The sequence below is a fragment of the Sipha flava genome, unplaced genomic scaffold (genome assembly GCF_003268045.1).
Source record: "Sipha flava isolate LNK unplaced genomic scaffold, YSA_version1 268_pilon_pilon, whole genome shotgun sequence".
NCBI lineage: Eukaryota > Metazoa > Arthropoda > Insecta > Hemiptera > Aphididae > Sipha > Sipha flava.
This window is the reverse complement of record NW_020272932.1, coordinates 846940-864257: the sequence shown is the minus strand read 5'-3', so window position 1 is coordinate 864257 and position 17318 is coordinate 846940. Positions and strand designations below refer to the sequence as shown.

At 27.1% G+C, this 17318-nt stretch overlaps 2 protein-coding genes across 4 annotated transcripts in view; one reads left to right on the top strand and one right to left on the bottom strand.

The window, feature by feature from the left end:
* The first annotated feature begins 3836 nt into the window (after positions 1-3836).
* LOC112685158 (STIP1 homology and U box-containing protein 1) lies at positions 3837-8133 on the top strand. Its single transcript, XM_025556946.1, has 8 exons — positions 3837-4180; positions 4475-4634; positions 4701-4899; positions 4977-5104; positions 5227-5352; positions 5422-5478; positions 5564-5680; positions 7864-8133. Exons 2-8 carry the CDS (start codon positions 4503-4505, stop codon positions 7996-7998), a joined length of 894 nt encoding a protein of 297 aa, XP_025412731.1. The 5' UTR covers positions 3837-4180; positions 4475-4502; the 3' UTR covers positions 7999-8133.
* A 4820-nt stretch (positions 8134-12953) lies between these two features.
* Positions 12954-17318, bottom strand: part of LOC112685169 — a 68273-nt gene continuing 63908 nt past the window's right edge. For 2 of the 3 annotated variants that reach the window (XM_025556963.1, XM_025556964.1), the window contains exon 5: positions 13034-13321. In XM_025556963.1, the coding sequence (XP_025412748.1) occupies positions 13034-13321 (288 nt within the window). Of the gene's footprint in view, positions 13322-17318 lie in introns of all 3 variants that reach the window. The other variant, XM_025556965.1, reaches the window with a different exon arrangement.

Below are 17318 nucleotides of genomic sequence, written 5' to 3'. Positions count from 1 at the left end.
TCATAGAAAAGATTATGTTCTTTAAAATTGAGGGGAAATATAACATAATTTTGAGTTTCAAGATGTTGATTTTGTTTGTAAAATATGGATGATAAGAATACTCTGTTTCTCTTAATTATTATTTCACATTCTAATTTATCTATAATACTACCAATACATAACTTACATTCTCTTTCAACCTCAGTAATACTTTCTGATTTTATCATTCTGCTAAGACTACAGGGAATATTCAAATTATTATAATTATCAATTAACATTTGATGTTCAATTGGGACTTCATCATTAATCAATAAACATTTATGTTTGTTTGGAAAAAGCTGATTAAGTCGTTTGCCTTTTTTATATTTTTCTTCTCCATTTTTGGATGGTCTGCCCTATTGTTGTAGTAAGTCAGTCTTTGATGAAATTTCTTCATTATTAATATAATGGTATACAGCACATATATGTTTACATATACCTCCTGCTCCTGCAGGGCATCCACAATCTGTGTGGTTAACTTTTCTTAAATTATCAATTTAAAATTGTACAGAATATGAAATCGTTAGTAGACATTCATTAACCATTCTAAAAATAGCTACTGTTCTATCTATTTTACTTTGTATTTACTTCAAGGGTCACTTTCCAGGGGGTTAATGTTACTGAAGTCTGCCTTATAACATGTCCACTGATAATTGAAAAAACATTTGCTAATTTTAATTCTTGAAAATTTTTTACGTGTCCACTTTCAAATAAATGCTGTCCCTTATTATTTGGTAAATCAAATTATAGATAAATGGTTTGAAATCCATATGTAATTAAAATGTCGCCCATCTTAACACACACTACACACAATTAATATTAGACTAGAGTAATTTTTGTTTTGTTTAATATTGATTAGATGGTGGTCAATAAATTAATGCCAACTAACAATAATAGAGAAAATTAGAATCATGGACATAATATTCATGATTTAAGATATTTTGTAGAGAAATTACACTCCATGTCTTCATCGGCTGATCATATACTGGTTCGCCAATGTTGAAGTATTGATTATAATAATATAAATAATTAATTTCAAAGATGTTAAATATTAGTTTAATATTATAATATACTATTATTATAGTTTAATAAATGTATAGTTTAGCTTCATTTACCGCGCGTAAAATAATATCATAACATTAATGTGTACAATGACTACTTGTAGTGCTAGTAGTACGGCTGTACAAAGTTTATAGTAATTATACATAAAATCTATAAATAGTTCGGGCGCGGAACGCCGATAATGGATTGGTTTTGATTATAATACTCGTATACAAAATGTAATATATCAATGGCATTTTGTTAAAAGGTCGTATATCACAAAAAATCGAAAAATGAGTTTTTGGTATCAAAATTTTCAGAAAAAATAGGCGCATAATTTGTAATATTGAGGCGGTTAAAAATATTAAGAATTATTCTCTATATAGCGGATATAAGTTATCCAAACGCCCTAAAGAATATATATATATATATATTTTAACGGAGAATTTTAAAAGGGCGTATACTACAGGAATTGCTAGTGGTTTTATCGAATAAACTAAGCATTTGAATGATAATTGTTATCAAATTATCAACATGCCTATTATATAAAGGTATATCCAAGATCAACCGACCTTAGCGGTATCATTTTTAAAAACACTATTTTGTTCCTTCTGAACAATTTCAATTATGTGGTATACGCCCTTTCAACAAAGCACCATCGATATATTTTCTGTTTTTACTTGTTAATTTGTGTTAAACATTGTACATTGATGAATTAAGTAATAATAACTAAAAATATTTATTAGTTGAAATGCGATAATAATAGGTTCAGTTAATTAACACCCTGGGTCCCTTGGTACCCAGTCCACTCCTGCTTAATTATTCTTGTGGTGCATCATATAGTAGTAACTCTGAAAGACAACTTATCTTACATGCATGCATATAGGTGATAGGTCATTAATATAATAAAATTTGACTAAACCCTATTTTTAGCGAACTCCGATACAAAACGTGTGTAGGCTGAAAGTGGAAGTGTGTAACTACTAAATACTAATCAATGAGACTATTATGAAGGTATTTTTTAAGAAAGACATCTGAAGAGGATTTAAATATATCTTTTAAATTATATATCCCACATTAAACTAAATAATTTGTTAAGAGTTTTCAGATTTATACCAGACATAAGTAATTTTTCAGTTAAAAAAATAATAAAAGATTGGTAGTTACCTAATTATTTTCAATATGTGCAATTTGATAAACAAAAAAAAAAACTATTACTAAAAATTATATTTATATGGAAGTGGGATATAGGGAGCTTTGTATTATATGATTGTACAATCATAAAATTTATACAAATGTGCAAAACAAATTTTAATGAAAAATAGGGGCTGCATTTGACTTTTGAGTACCTATACATTTTCTATTTTTTGTTCATAATATATTGTACAATTTTATAATTAGCTAGAATTACAACGTAATAGTTACACAGGTTTTGTTAAAATATTATTTATGTTTTAGCTTAATTTTTAATGTTATTTATTATAGAAAATGTAAAATATAATAGATTACCGAATAATTTTTCCTGACCAGTGTTATAATTTTGATTAATATGCGGTATTTAGATAATTTATTTTATTTCGACCATGGACGGATCCTCTGAGGGCAAGTGCCACCCACGTTGGAAAAAAATAGTATTAAACATAAAGTATATCTAGATGCATTAAATAATATTTAATAAAAATAAATTTGGATAGTTTAAGAACAATATTTTCATATTATTTTGGGGAGCTTAGACCCTCAAGACGCCCCTACATACGCCGATGATTAACTACAGTATATAGGTTAGTTACTCCTCTAAAGTGCCCTGACCATAAATAAATGCTGGATCCGTTCTTGATTTCGGTATGGCACAAACGACAAAAATAAATACATGGCACATGATTACTACATTTGTAGATAAGTATATGAGGTAGGCAATTACTATTAACACAGAATATTATTAAGTACAGCGACGGATCCAGGATTTTATTTGGGGGGGGGGGAGTTTTAAAAAATATTTTCCCTTGAATTTTAAAGAAAATTATTGATTTTTAATACATATTTTTCCTGATTTGGTGGCGGGTTAACCTCCTAATCCCCTTAATCCGCCACTGATTAAATATATTTTGTGCTATTGGTACTACACAGTGGCGAACGCAGGAAAAACATTTCATGAGGGGTTTTGAAAAAAATGTTAAATCTAGGTATGCTTACTTACACATATAATAAAAATATATATGTATTTTATTTGCAAGTCCCATGGGAAACATTAAAATAACTATTACATTTGTAAGTCAGGTCATTTTTTTCTGATTTTCGGGTAGAGGTTGAACTCCTTCAATGCAATTATTAAATTGGTACCTACTGACACGAATTTTGCGTATTTAATCGATTAAATTTTTAATATACATTATTTAAAAGAAGAATATAAGCTTAATTTAATTACTTTATTGAAAACTAAAATGTGACCAAAAATTTAACATAAGTACCTACTGTTGTACACAAGGGGGATTAGGGGTTCATATAATTAATAATTAGGGCAGTTATTGATGAAGACTAATAAAATATTATAATAATCAATGAAGTTTCACCCTTTTTTTTCACAACAATATCAAATAAAAATAATTTTTTTAATTATATTCATTTATTAATTTTATTTTATTTAGAATGATTTTATACGTCTATGATTAATATACTATAATATATTAGTTCAAGAACAAGTCTATAAGACCGTAATGGATATTGTAGTATAGATATCAGCTGTGATCACCATCGACCAAACGGTTGATAACACTTGTGGTTTGATAATTATCACAAAAGCGCACGGGACGTTATTATTGTAACGTAATAATAAATATAATTGTCGTCACCGTCGCGATATATCCGTGTAATAATAATATTTTTACGTAACAAATAAAACGCGATCAAACGTCAGTGGCCGATTAAACGGTATTATTGTAATAGTTACGAGTCGTGCGTGCACCGCCGATTCTTTCGTCCGACGGGTGTAATAAAACCGTTGTTTGTTAAATGTTATTTGATGGACGACCGTGTTTGTGTGAAAATTTACCTGCACAGTTATTAGGTAATTTTTAAACGTTCAGCAGTGCAAATCCGTCTAGTGTTTGGGTCGCTCTAAGACGTAAGTAATCCACATGTTATCTCGTTTTCTGTACCAGACGGTCGGTTGTTATTATGTGTTCATGTGCAATACATATTCCCGCCTCTAAATGAAACAATAATAAGAGCATATGGAGTTTTCTCGAGATGTAATTTTTTCCATTAAAGTTTTGTCGTTATCTCCTATTTATTTACACCTAGTTTATCAATTGTACTCATGTTGTGTTCTGTAGCCCTTGGGGTTGCTGATAGTGCAATTGTGGTTTTTTTTAAATCTACCATGATTATGTAATGATATTATAAACTTAATTTTCAGTTGCTTCCACACACGGTTATCCTTTATAATGTTTAAGTTTAATAGTTCTAATAAACATACTATACACAACCAAACCGACAAAGACCTTAAGGAAGAAGGTAATCGCCTATTCAGCTATAAACAGTACGAAAAGGCCATTGAATGTTATAATAAAGCAATTGTGAGTAAGCAAGTTTTCACTTAAGGTCAGTTAGTAATATCTAACACAAATATTTGTTATGTGCAGATCAAAAATCCAGTTGTCCCTATATATTTTACCAATCGAGCTTTATGTTTCTTGAAATTGAAACAATGGGATAAGGCATGTACAGATTGTCGACGTGCTTTGGAAATGGACTTTAATTTCATAAAAGGTTGTTTTTTTCTGGGTATTGCACTTATTGAGTTAGGAAATTATGATGAAGCTATAAAACAGTTGCAAAGAGGTGAGGAATTCCATTTAAATATTAATATATTTAAATATTTTGTTAGTTAATTACATTTTGATAATTTTTATTTTAAGCTCATAACTTGACAAAAGAAAAAAAAGTCAACTATGGGGATGACATAACAAGCCAACTTAGAAGAGCTCGTAGGTTAAAATGGGAAAAACAGGAAGAAGTCAGACAGAATCAAGAAATAGAACTTTTGGTAATTGATATATTTTGGAAATATATCATAATATATCCTATATCATAATTTGTTATATTTGCATATTATCCTTAATATACTTAATAATATTGTTGTTTAAAAATTATATTTTATTTATTAAGTCATATCTGACAAAACTAATGGATGATGATATTGCTCGTAAGATTAGTAGCATTGAAAAACCATCAGACAATGAAGCTGAAAGTGAAAAGTACGAGAATGATGTTATGAAGATTAAAAGTCAAGGCGTAAGCAGGCTTATTTAATTATTAACAGTTAATTGTTATTTTATGATTCTTTTTATGCTTGAATTTTAGGAAAAATATGCTGCTGAACTTCATACCATATTTGCAAAGAATGATGATAGGCGAAAAGTAATAAAAACATTATATGAATAAAATATAGATATATATATTATATTTTATTTTATTTTATTACTTTTTTTTATTTTTTCATTAGAAACGAGAAGTACCTGACTATTTGTGTGGTAACATAAGCTATGATATTTTGCGGGATCCAGTTATTACTCCAAGTGGTATAACTTATGATCGGAAAGATTTAGAAGAACATTTAATGGTAAATACAAGTACTTAATATTTTACAAATCTTGTGTATTATAGTGATTAATGAAAAATTCAAAAACTTTATTATAGGTTTGTAATAGGTTACTAAGTACGAAAAAAAAAAAATTTGTGACATTAAATTTTTTAGTGTAAAAATACAAATTAAGTGTTTATATATATATGTATAAAAGGTGCTCATAGAAATATTAACCGGGGAGCTAAAGTCAAAAGTATTAAATCACCATTAAAAAATGTAATACTTAAAATTTATTGTTGTAAAAATAATAGTAGAATTTCTTCTAAATTACCCATACTTTCATTAAACGTTTAATACAAACTGAAATAAAATAAATGGTGTTTAACAAATATATGTTTATTTATACATGCAATTTAAGTTGTATTCATTTTAAATAATCATAAATAAAGATTTTAGTTAAATTAATATTTTATATAGTATAAAATATAAAAATTAGCAAATTAAGCATTACAGAATATAACCGTCAATTAATAGTTATTAAATAAGAACTGAACCCTTCTAGGTTCTACACAAAATGATTTTATTGTTTCCTCTATAAAAGTTTTTTGGCTTTTAAGTATATCATTATGAATATTGTTTATGATGGTTAGTTGGGTAATAGTATTGCGAAGCCATGTTTTTAGTTTTTTTTTTTTTAGTAAGCTAATAAAAAGGAAAAATAAAATGATTTATGTGATGATAAAAAAATTAAAATATGAGGTTGAAACCTGAATGATCTTACAACACTACACATATTAGATGGAAAGTTTGATTGCTATTAAAATACTATTTTTTATTGAAGGTATGAATGTAATGTTTATTTACTTTAAAAATTGTTTTAAATTTATTTATTTTTTCTAAATATCATACCTCAAAAGACCTACAAGATCTGCATTGTTAACTAATTCTTTATAAAATTATTTTATTTTATTTAGTTTAATTATAAAATATTATTTTATTAAATTGTTTTAAAAGTTTTAGATGAATAGAATACATTTCAAATTTTTCTTTATCCTCTGTAAATCAGTCATTTAAGGATAAAATTAATGAATCTAAATTTATATATATATATATATAGGTTTTCTATAGCAATCTGTAGGATTTGATGATAAACCTATAATTAGTTTTTTAAATTTTAAATATTTACACATTATATCTATAATATAATACACGAATGTATGAACTTTTAATACATGTGTACACGAACTTTAAAAATATGTGTAATTAAATACATGGGTAACGCTACATATTATTATTTAATGTTTACACTACGTGTATATCAATACACGTACCAAACCGAGAGCCTTAGATCCTTTTTATTTTCTTAAATCAGCTATAGATTTGTGACTTGGAAACACCATGAGATAATACTTCAATTGGCAGGTTATACCATATTTTATTAATTATATTGCAGTTAATGATCCCTCTCGTTTGAGATGTAAGAAGAGAAATTCCTTTCTCATGACCCCTTACAATGATGTATTTACACCTTTTATACATACATTTTTACAAAAAAAAAAAAAAATTGTAGAAAATCTTTCAGGCGATTAAAGGAGTAGGGAATCAGAAAATCTGTACAGTATATATTTTGTTAAGTCACTTAGTCTATAGCTTTACACTAAATGTTAATTAATATCAACAATAAATTAATATCTGCAATATTGAAGAATGATTTTTTTTTTTGCAAAAAAAAAAAAGTATAGTGATTTGCATTTTAAAAATATTTTTACATTTTTATATTTTTAAATTATTACTTCATTATAGTTCATGATTTTTTTTTTTAGATTTGTAGATTGTAATATAAGTTTTATACATGGTAAATAAAATAATTTCAAATAAATTATTCATCACTAAACATTTAAAATAATAATAATATATATCAATTATTTCAGTTAGATCTAAATCTTTTCACTTTAAAATGTTTAAAATCAAAAATCATTCTTTATGTTTTTACTAATATAAAATCTGTTTCTTAATGATCACATTTTTTTTTTTTATGATAGACTATTTAAATTAATATTATATTAATAGCCTTACTATGGAAGAAATAAAATGATTATTTTTATTCAAACAAGGAGTTTTTTTCCTTTGTTTATACAAATAATTTAATTTATATTTTCTTAGTATTTTTAACTTTTAAAATCTAATTCACTACTGGTGTTTAATTTTTTTTCTTATAGAAAGTTGGACATTTTGATCCTGTGTCACGTCATCATTTGACCGTTGATCAGCTTATTCCAAATTTGGCCTTAAAAGAAGCTGTTGAATCATTTGTTTTGGAAAATGAATGGGTAAACTACTATTGCACTTTATAATTTCATAGTTAATAAAATTGTAAACTCTTTTCACTTTAGTTCTCATCGTAATTTCAACTAGAGTAACAACATTAAAATGTACCATTTGTGACAATTTTTAATCTTATTGAATTTTTAATTTAAAAAAATATTGGTATTAATTAAGATAAACATATGCATTATATTTTATAAATATTTAAAAAATTGCTCTTGTTCATACTATTTTTGTGTATATTTTATTAACTTTCATTTATTTTAATGGGTTTTCCTCTAATTATTTGATTAGTATAGACATATGTATTAACTTAAGTAAAATAAATTGGAAAAGTATTTTGTAGATTTGGTCAAACCTGAAGTATCAAGTAAAGTATTATATACTTATATCTTTTTTATTTTTTTTTACATTATAGTTGGATCTGTACATTTAATATAAATTATCTTTGTCTTTAGGTGTATCTGAATATTACTAAATTATTAAGGTGTATAATTTAATTTGATCAACAATTTATTAATTATCCGTGTATTATGAAATCATATATTTTTTCTCAATGAAATTCCGTTACCTATGAAAAATTAACATAAAATTACTATTCACAAATGGTACTATTTTGATTTGTTTTTAAAAAAGATAATCTTCATAAGAATTAAATAAAATATTAAATGTTTAATGAATATATGCTTGATTTAAAATAAATAAATCATCAGTAAAATGTTGCTCATAGTTATTGTATCATGTTTCAAAGATCTTATGATAAAATTAATTTTTACTTATATCCAATATAACACTTCTAATTACATTGTTTCATATTTTTCATATTTGTTAAATGTATAATATTTTTACTCTTTATTTTTTAATTCAGTATTTTTGAGTATTTTAAAATATATTTTATTTTCTGTTATATTGTATAATAATCAACTTATCTATACTATTATTATTTTATTTTGTAATATATACATGTTGTGTGTTAATTTGTAATTATCTAAAATTAAGTAAATTGTTAAGTTTATTAAGTATATTAGACATGAAGTACCTATTTATTCCTGTATTAAGAGCTTTGATCAAGAAATATTTGACATATATGCGTTTATTTTCCTAAAAGCCTTTACTACTTATTCTATCTTGTATTTTTTAGTAAAAATGTGATTATTATATTATTATATAAGCCTTTATGAGTACAATGTGAACATCTGTTTGGTGCATTTTGTTTATAAATTTGTTACAGAGCATCTATTGAAAAACTTGTGATATTGTAGAAAGTGTTATATTGTGTTTTAACTTAACCTAATTGACTATGATTTATACGTATATGTAGTTGCATATTATATAAAGTGACATGTATCAATATATATATATATATATACAATTTTAAATTAATATTAACAAAAATATGTTCTTTATAATTATGATCTTATCCTATTATTTAATATTTTCCTTCTAAACCTTAGTGTGTTATAACCTGATGGAAATATTTGGTAAGTTTTAATCATATTATACTTACTTTTTTTTTAACCTATATTATATTTATCTGGGCGATTTATTTTTATTTTTTACTTTTTAAGTGTATTCAGCATTTTTTGCATAACTATTTTGAGACTAATGTCTATAAGATATAATAATAAATAAATTAATAACTTGGTTAGTTTATACTAATGTCTCATCAACAATCCGGCTTATTCTTGAACTTACCTGTATGGTTGCTTTATTGTAAATTTGCTTTTTGACTGTTCACTTGGACAGCGGAATAACAATATTACATAACAAACAAAACATAATACGTTTACGATCGAATTGGGTTTCAAATTATTTATGATTTTTTATAAACATGGCTCCTAAGTTCATGCATTTGCATATCAATCTTGCAAAGTTGTATTTATGTTAGATAACATAGAAATCTATTTCAAGGTACCACGGTTAAATATATGATATCTTATTTTGCATATTTGGCATGTTTTTGTATATTTATGCATATTTCTATTTTATCGGGCATATTATGCAGCACTCTATTAGAAGCTATCAAAAATTAAAATAGAAAATATACCTAAATAAAATTAAAAATAGAAATTGTAATATCCTTTAATTTCTTATCTTTTTGGTACTCGTACATTTAAGGGGGTTGGGAATGGACCTTTTTTAAGGGGTTGAATATAGACAATACCTTATACGCGTGATATTATGCCTTGTGAGTGTGTGCGTTAGTAAACGGTTATTAGTGTGTGTGTGTGTGACATCCCCAAAATAATACGCTCCGACCTTATCAGCAAATGAACTGTCATTACCGTCGTTGTTTGTACGCCCCAAGGCATGTAAATTATTCATTATTATTATTTTTATTATTATTATTATTATTTATCAATTCATAATAATTAATAAGTATAATGCATTTGCAATTCGAGTGCGAGAATCATCGGTTGCCAAATTTTATAAAAAAAATTAGTTTCAAAAGTTTCAGATATAAAATGAATTACTGACAAAGATGTACATTATACGCAGTTCATAAAGGTTCAAGAATAGTATTAAATAGTATTTAAAATCTATTTTTTTTAATTGTGACATAAAAAAATAAAATATAGCTATAAAAAAAAAAATAAATGGATAATTCATGTTACTTCAAAAATGATTTATGATTTTTTTAAGTAAGCATTTTTAAGTGCATAATTTTAGATATTTAATGCATATTTTACCAATTTTAAGTGCATAAATACATGCTTATTTAGACATTTTGTAGGGCATGAACTTGCGAACCCTGGTTATAAGCCTATTAAATTTGTATAGTGCTGATAGAAGATTCTGGTATTTATTATTACCTACAATACATATTTATACACAGGTATGTATTATAAAAATTTTAAGTGGTTAATTCCTTAGGAGCAAACTTTATCCAATGAATCCCTTAAATGACTTAAACATATAAAACTTTCCATAATTTAAATGTTATTATAAAACAATATGATTTGTCTGGCATTTAAATTTGTAAAATATTTACAAAATCGTAAATTACAATCGCCAAGATATTATTTTTGATTGATGGAACGTTTCGTTACGCATCGTTTACCATAATTATATACTAGCGAGCAGAGTGTCTATTTTATTAAAATCATCACTTTATTCCGAAGATAATATAATATTGATTCCAATTATGGTGCTCTAATACTATTTTGTGAAAGATATACATGTAATAAAAACTTTAAAAGTATAATAATATTAAATAAGTAGGTATCTAACTAAAATGCGAATTTTGCATAGTTCTAGACATAAATACTATGAAAATGGATCCCCGATTATTTTTAAACAAAATAGTAATAACTTTTAAGTTTGTTAAGTAAAACCATTTTATTTTTGGAACCTTAAAGAATCTTTATAATTTATAAAGTTCGATTAGGTTCCTGTACTTAATATATCTATATAAATGTTTCGATTCCTACTATTTAAAAGGTTTCTTTTCGGTGCGGTACATGTCCCTGGTCTTGATGATTCGTAGTACCACTCTTTATCCAGACTCAGGAGCGTACCCAGGAATTTTTTATGGGGGGGGGGTCCAAAATTTTTATTTTATCCGTTCTCTAATTATAATTATAGTTTAACTCAATACCAAACAATTACTGTTAAAATACTATAATATAATTTATACATTATAGATAAATAATCTTTAAACTTTGTGTATTGAAGATAATAGGAAATTTATATTCACTATATACTATTTACTATTAAACCATCGAGTATGTTAGAAATTTCAATGGGAAGGGTCCGGACTCGACTCCCCCCCCGTTGGGTACGCCCTTTTCCAGACTAGATAGTAGGTATACAGGTTACTCGTACCACTTACTATCAAACGCATAGGTACTTTGTCTAACAATTATGCAATTTGAAATTAATCACACTCCTCTAAGGGATACATTATTTACGCAAAATTATTTATTTATTTTTTCTTAACAATGTTTGTTGTATAATTTGTATAATATATGTATAGGTATTTAAATATTTTTATTAGTATTAAGAATATCTCCATCTGGATCAATGGAAATAGATAATTGCTTTAAACGAACAATATAATTGAATATAATATATAAGGTATTTCCCATATTGTACACGACGTGACGTACAGTATAAACATTTATATATATATATATATATATATATATATAATATAGTATAATATTAAACTTAATAATTATGATACGATTTATTATAGTGAAACATACATATATTTATGCGGTTACAGAATAATAATATACACGTTATTATACACAATAATATATTATAACACACGATTTGACAGTTTTTTTTTTTACTGAGATGAATAATGCAATATTCTATTTGAATTATATACTTTAAGATATAAAGCTTCACAGAAATACTGCCTACTTACCTACATGTTCACTCACAGGCGTAACTATAGCTGGTCTTTGTGTTATAGTTATGATGATCGATAATCGGGATGATTTAACACTCCATCGTTTTAAAAATCCCTTTTTACGTAATTTTAGCGTACATTTTATTGTGCTTATGTATTTATTATACGGATAGGATGTTAGAAAACATCTAATCATTAAAATAATATACTATTTCTGTTACAATATGTCATTTATAATAGCTAGCAACAAATGTAAATTTTAAAAAAAAAAACCTTGTTTCTGGAAATCATTTTTTTTCTTTGTATAGCGAAAGAAAAAGTTGTGGCAAACACATGGATATGGGTAGTTTTCTAATGAGCTCTATATTGACGCTTATGGTTGCTTTAATAGATTATTAATTTGTGTCAAAGGTACTTTAACAAAGGTAAATTACTTGTATATACATATTAAAACGGAGTCGCATAAAAAGATCAAACACTTCACGTGTAGGTAAAATTTGTATTAAGTGTTTATATAATTAACTGTTGTATAAACGTATACATCAGAGCTTGCGCTAAGGAAATATTAGAGTTGCACATCCTGTTTGTTTTACAGAAGTGAAAAAAATTTGACGCTCGCTCATGTATATAAAAACTATTTATATTATTGTTTCATGACGCGCGCGCGCACGCGTATATGTGTATGTATGCGTGTGCACGCGAATTTATTTGGTCAGGTTCACTGCGCTCAGCACAAGCTCCGGTTGCTGCTGTTGGTCGGGGTCACCGCCAGCTGGCGTGGAAGACGTGTTGTTCAGCTCTTCGAACGATTTGACCATCATTTTGGTGGCAACGTTCAACGAGTCCTCGAATGTCAGTGTTGACTTGAGGTTGAAAAGGTTCCTATTCGAGCTCACCTCGTCCTTCGTGTACAGATGGTCGTCCTGTTCGATCAGGTGCTCCATGCTACTGTCGAGGCTAGCTTCCGGTGTGGCTTTCGGCATCCTTTTCACCTGCGCGACATACAGTACAGTTAATAACATATTCATCGTACATTTTTGTATCGCAGCGCGCCCGGAGACTCGAACGGAACATTCAGAGTGATCCACGAGCAGTGCCCAGTTATATATATACAGGCGTAGTCAATTAACACGACTGTTCGTGGTTGCAGTTTCAGTTGCAGTTGATTGTGGATCGCACGAAAACACGCAAAGAACGTATGTTCGGTACCCACGATTCGCTAGGTTCTCAAACCGTGTTTGATAAGGATATATCAAATGATATGGTCTCACCGGGCTAGTTTTAAACAATGTTTTCTCTAATGTTAATCGAACGGGTGATTTGTACTAGTCGTGTAGTCCATCGATTTTTTACAATAAATTTTTTCAATTAGTTTTTGATATTTTTAAAATAATACTTATATACTTATATACTTATGGGAAAAATAAAAAAAAAAAATAAAAATCTTTGAAAAGCTAAAAACCACGTTGACGTTAAGTATAGATTCAAGCATGTTGTGTGCGGTGTGTACGGATTGCGTCCCGCATAAAAAGGTATAAAAAGGTATAATAGTAATTGCGTCCCTGGTTTTTCTCGAGCACGGCTGAATTGCGTCCCCGGTACCTGTGATATCTAAAATGTATAAAGGCGAAATTATTGATTATTATAAATTATTTTGGTATTCCCGATTTAATAAAAAACGATTACGTTAAAGCTTTGATAAGTTTCTTGTGAGTTACGTTTTGTAAATGACCAACACAATTATTGTCGCAGTACAGCGTTAACAGTCCATTACCCTACACGTGTTACATTACCCGATTATGGTGAGTGAAATGAATAGTATGTATAGCGAAAAACAACGTGATTTATTTTGTTATTGACCAGTATAAATTTCGATTCCATAGGTACTTAAAAAACAATAATTGTAATACTTTATAGCAAAATTATTTCGAACGGTGAAGTTATTGTAAAAAAAAAAAACGCGTAGGTCGTAACGTAGTAGTAATTATGTAATTATTATTATAGACAGTCGTAAGCCTGTATAAAAATGGGGAGGAAAATATTGCTTAATTTTTAAAATATTTTAAAATATACGAGACGCATTTGGTATGTATAAAAAAAAAAAAAAATCGGGACGCAATTAGTATGATTCCAAAAAAACTTGAGACGCAATTCGGAAGAAATTGTTGCCGCGGGACGCAATTCGTATGCAGCCGTTGTGTGATTATAACATTTAGAAATCGTAGCATAGTTGCGCATGAAAAGTTCAAGGTTTCTATTAGAATTTTGTTGGTGAGCGATGACGCGTCCGTTCAAACGTGTCGTTATACATACATCGTAGTATACCTGTATTAAGTATACAATACACAAGTCCATAATTTTTGTCCGGGGAATTAGCATTTTGGCTTTGTTTAGAAATCCCCACTGCCTCAAGGGCGTATTTGAGGGGGCGAAGGGAACATTCGCCACCCCCATAGCTCGTATTTTTTTTTTTGAATATAATACATTGATTTATTTAAAAAATGTAATGTATAAATAATTAAGAACATAAATTACTACTCTATCACTATAATATGATAATAAATTCAATAATATGTCAATTTGATCACGGGTATCAATTTTTGTTTATCTTCTTATATCATAACATTTTTGGTAGTGGAACGAATTGTGGTATTATCTTCCACGGATATTGCTACGGTTATAGACATTTATAACCATAACCGAAGTATTTATCACATAATATACAGTAATTTAAAGTAACACCTTTTTTTACCACATATTTACTAGTTGGTCATTTTTTGGTGCATTTATGCATATTGTTTATTTTTGTATTTATTAGAGCTATGTAAGTCCTTAATAATTTTACTTGTCTATTTTTTTTTTACAATATAATATCTGGTACTTTTTGTTGTGCATAGGTATTTAGTCATTTTTTTTGTGTACAGATGCATGCATATTTGTGTATTTTATAGAAATAGAAGCCCCTAAGCCAAAGAATTATCATAATAACTGAGAATATTTTTTCCATATTCTTTAACTTGGTCGAAAATATATTTTTGTAGATTGAAAATATGATTAAGATCAAGAATAAGCCAGCATAGACTAACAGGTTTAGCTTTGCTCCATGTGCATAAAGATATTATTGTATCCATTGATGAAATAATCAACAAGTTTGTCATAATAAAAAAAAAGAAATTTGGAATTTTTTATTTGGCTACTTACTAATCTTATGTTTTCTACTTAGATATTTGTTAAATTAAGTTACCTATCTTAATTTTTTTTAAAGGTTTTAAAAAAATAATTAATAGGTAGGTACAATTACTATTATGATTATTTTTTGTTTTTTTTTATACAGGATTGAGACTGAAGGTATAATTTTAATATAGGAACTATTTGTGTTGTTATTATTAATACTTATTTTATATGCAGTAAGTTTTAAATATATTTATTATATAAATATTTAATTGAATTTGATACTTGTATTTTTATTTATTCACTTGAATGAGCAACAGGAACATGAGCTGTAGGTAATGAACTGTAAATTATTTTTAAGTTTACATAGAAGAAAAATTAGCCCCCCCCCAAATAGCCTCAACACAAATACGCCCTTGTGCTGCCTCCAACACTTATATAATATAATTAGTACTTATATATACGTACGATATTATATTGTATAAACAATTTTAGCTTGTCTTATATTTGGCGATGATATTAAAGAATTGAAATGACACCTTTTGTATTTTATATAATAGATACTTTATAGTGCATAACACGCAGGCGCGTATACAAGAGAGAGTTTTAGGGGATTCAATCTCTCCTTCCGAAATTCAGAAAAATTTTCAAATAAATTTTTATAAAGTAAGTGGTTAATATATTATATAATTATAAAAATATACAACCTAAAACCACTCCTTAAAATATTTTTTTTGTGTATGTTAATTGTATCTGGTTACATATGTTACGAAAAACGTCATCCTGAATAAAGAACATTATATACATCGTGTACACAGGTGCGACAGAAAGTTTTGTAGAGGGTAAGGGCTGCTCGACTGAATCACTTTAGTTTTCGATTAGTCATTCCTTAAATCAGCAGAAATGGCGGTGGCAAAGTAATTTTTTATGAGCTTCTAAAACAGTACAGATCAGGCGTGTAGTCAACTAGACGAGACTCAAATAAAAAACGCGCACGATATGATGAAAAAATTGTTGAAATAAAAAAAAATACATAGTTTTTGTGCATAAATTGCGTGTAGGTATACAGTATTGACTTTAGATAACGTATAAATAATTTTTTCGGAAACCAAATGAATGAAGACATTGATCCGAAAAACGACTGTCAATGATTTTATAACGATAACTTATGTGTTATAATTTGTTTAAATATCCTACTGTGTTACATTGAACCATAATTATTATTATTATTTAAAATGTATAAGGTTTTAATTAAAATTTCAAATATATACTCGTAATTTGCATAACTCGAAAATAAATGCACGAAATTAATCAAAATACAGACCTACATTTTATTTACAAGCGCTTTAATTAGTATAAAATAAGATGTGAATGATGCGATACATTTTATTCGATATAAATAATTGCTTACTAACATGCAGCTCGAAATATGGTTGAAGGGTTATAAATCTTAAAAAGTAAAATTCATCTTATAATTATATCATTCATTATATAATATGAAAATGTTAATTGTTATCGAAACTTTAAAGTTGGCACAATGCTTTACCTACATTTAATTACTATATATGATACATTTTATTTATTTTATCTATTTTAAAAATATTTTTATTGGGTCTAAGAATGAATAGTAAAAAAGTGTACATTATAGAATACATGTTTTGACGAATAAACTGTTAAAACAACGGCAATTGATCATTTGGCGATGGAATGCTTATTAAACGATACACTATGATGTATTTTAATGCAAATGTTTTGCATTGGCACCGCAAGTCTTCCTTTTCTCTAAAAGTGCCTTTGTGGACAGTATAAAGGATACTG

Excerpts from the sequence above, each read along its gene's own strand:
- LOC112685158 (XM_025556946.1), top strand. The coding sequence starts at position 4,503 with ATGTTTAAGTTTAATAGTTCTAATAAACATACTATACACAACCAAACC. Across the intron at positions 5,105-5,226 it reads ATCAAGAAATAGAACTTTTG|TCATATCTGACAAAACTAAT; the intron begins GTAATTGATATA and ends TTATTTATTAAG. Across the intron at positions 5,479-5,563 it reads AGAATGATGATAGGCGAAAA|AAACGAGAAGTACCTGACTA; the intron begins GTAATAAAAACA and ends TTTTTTCATTAG.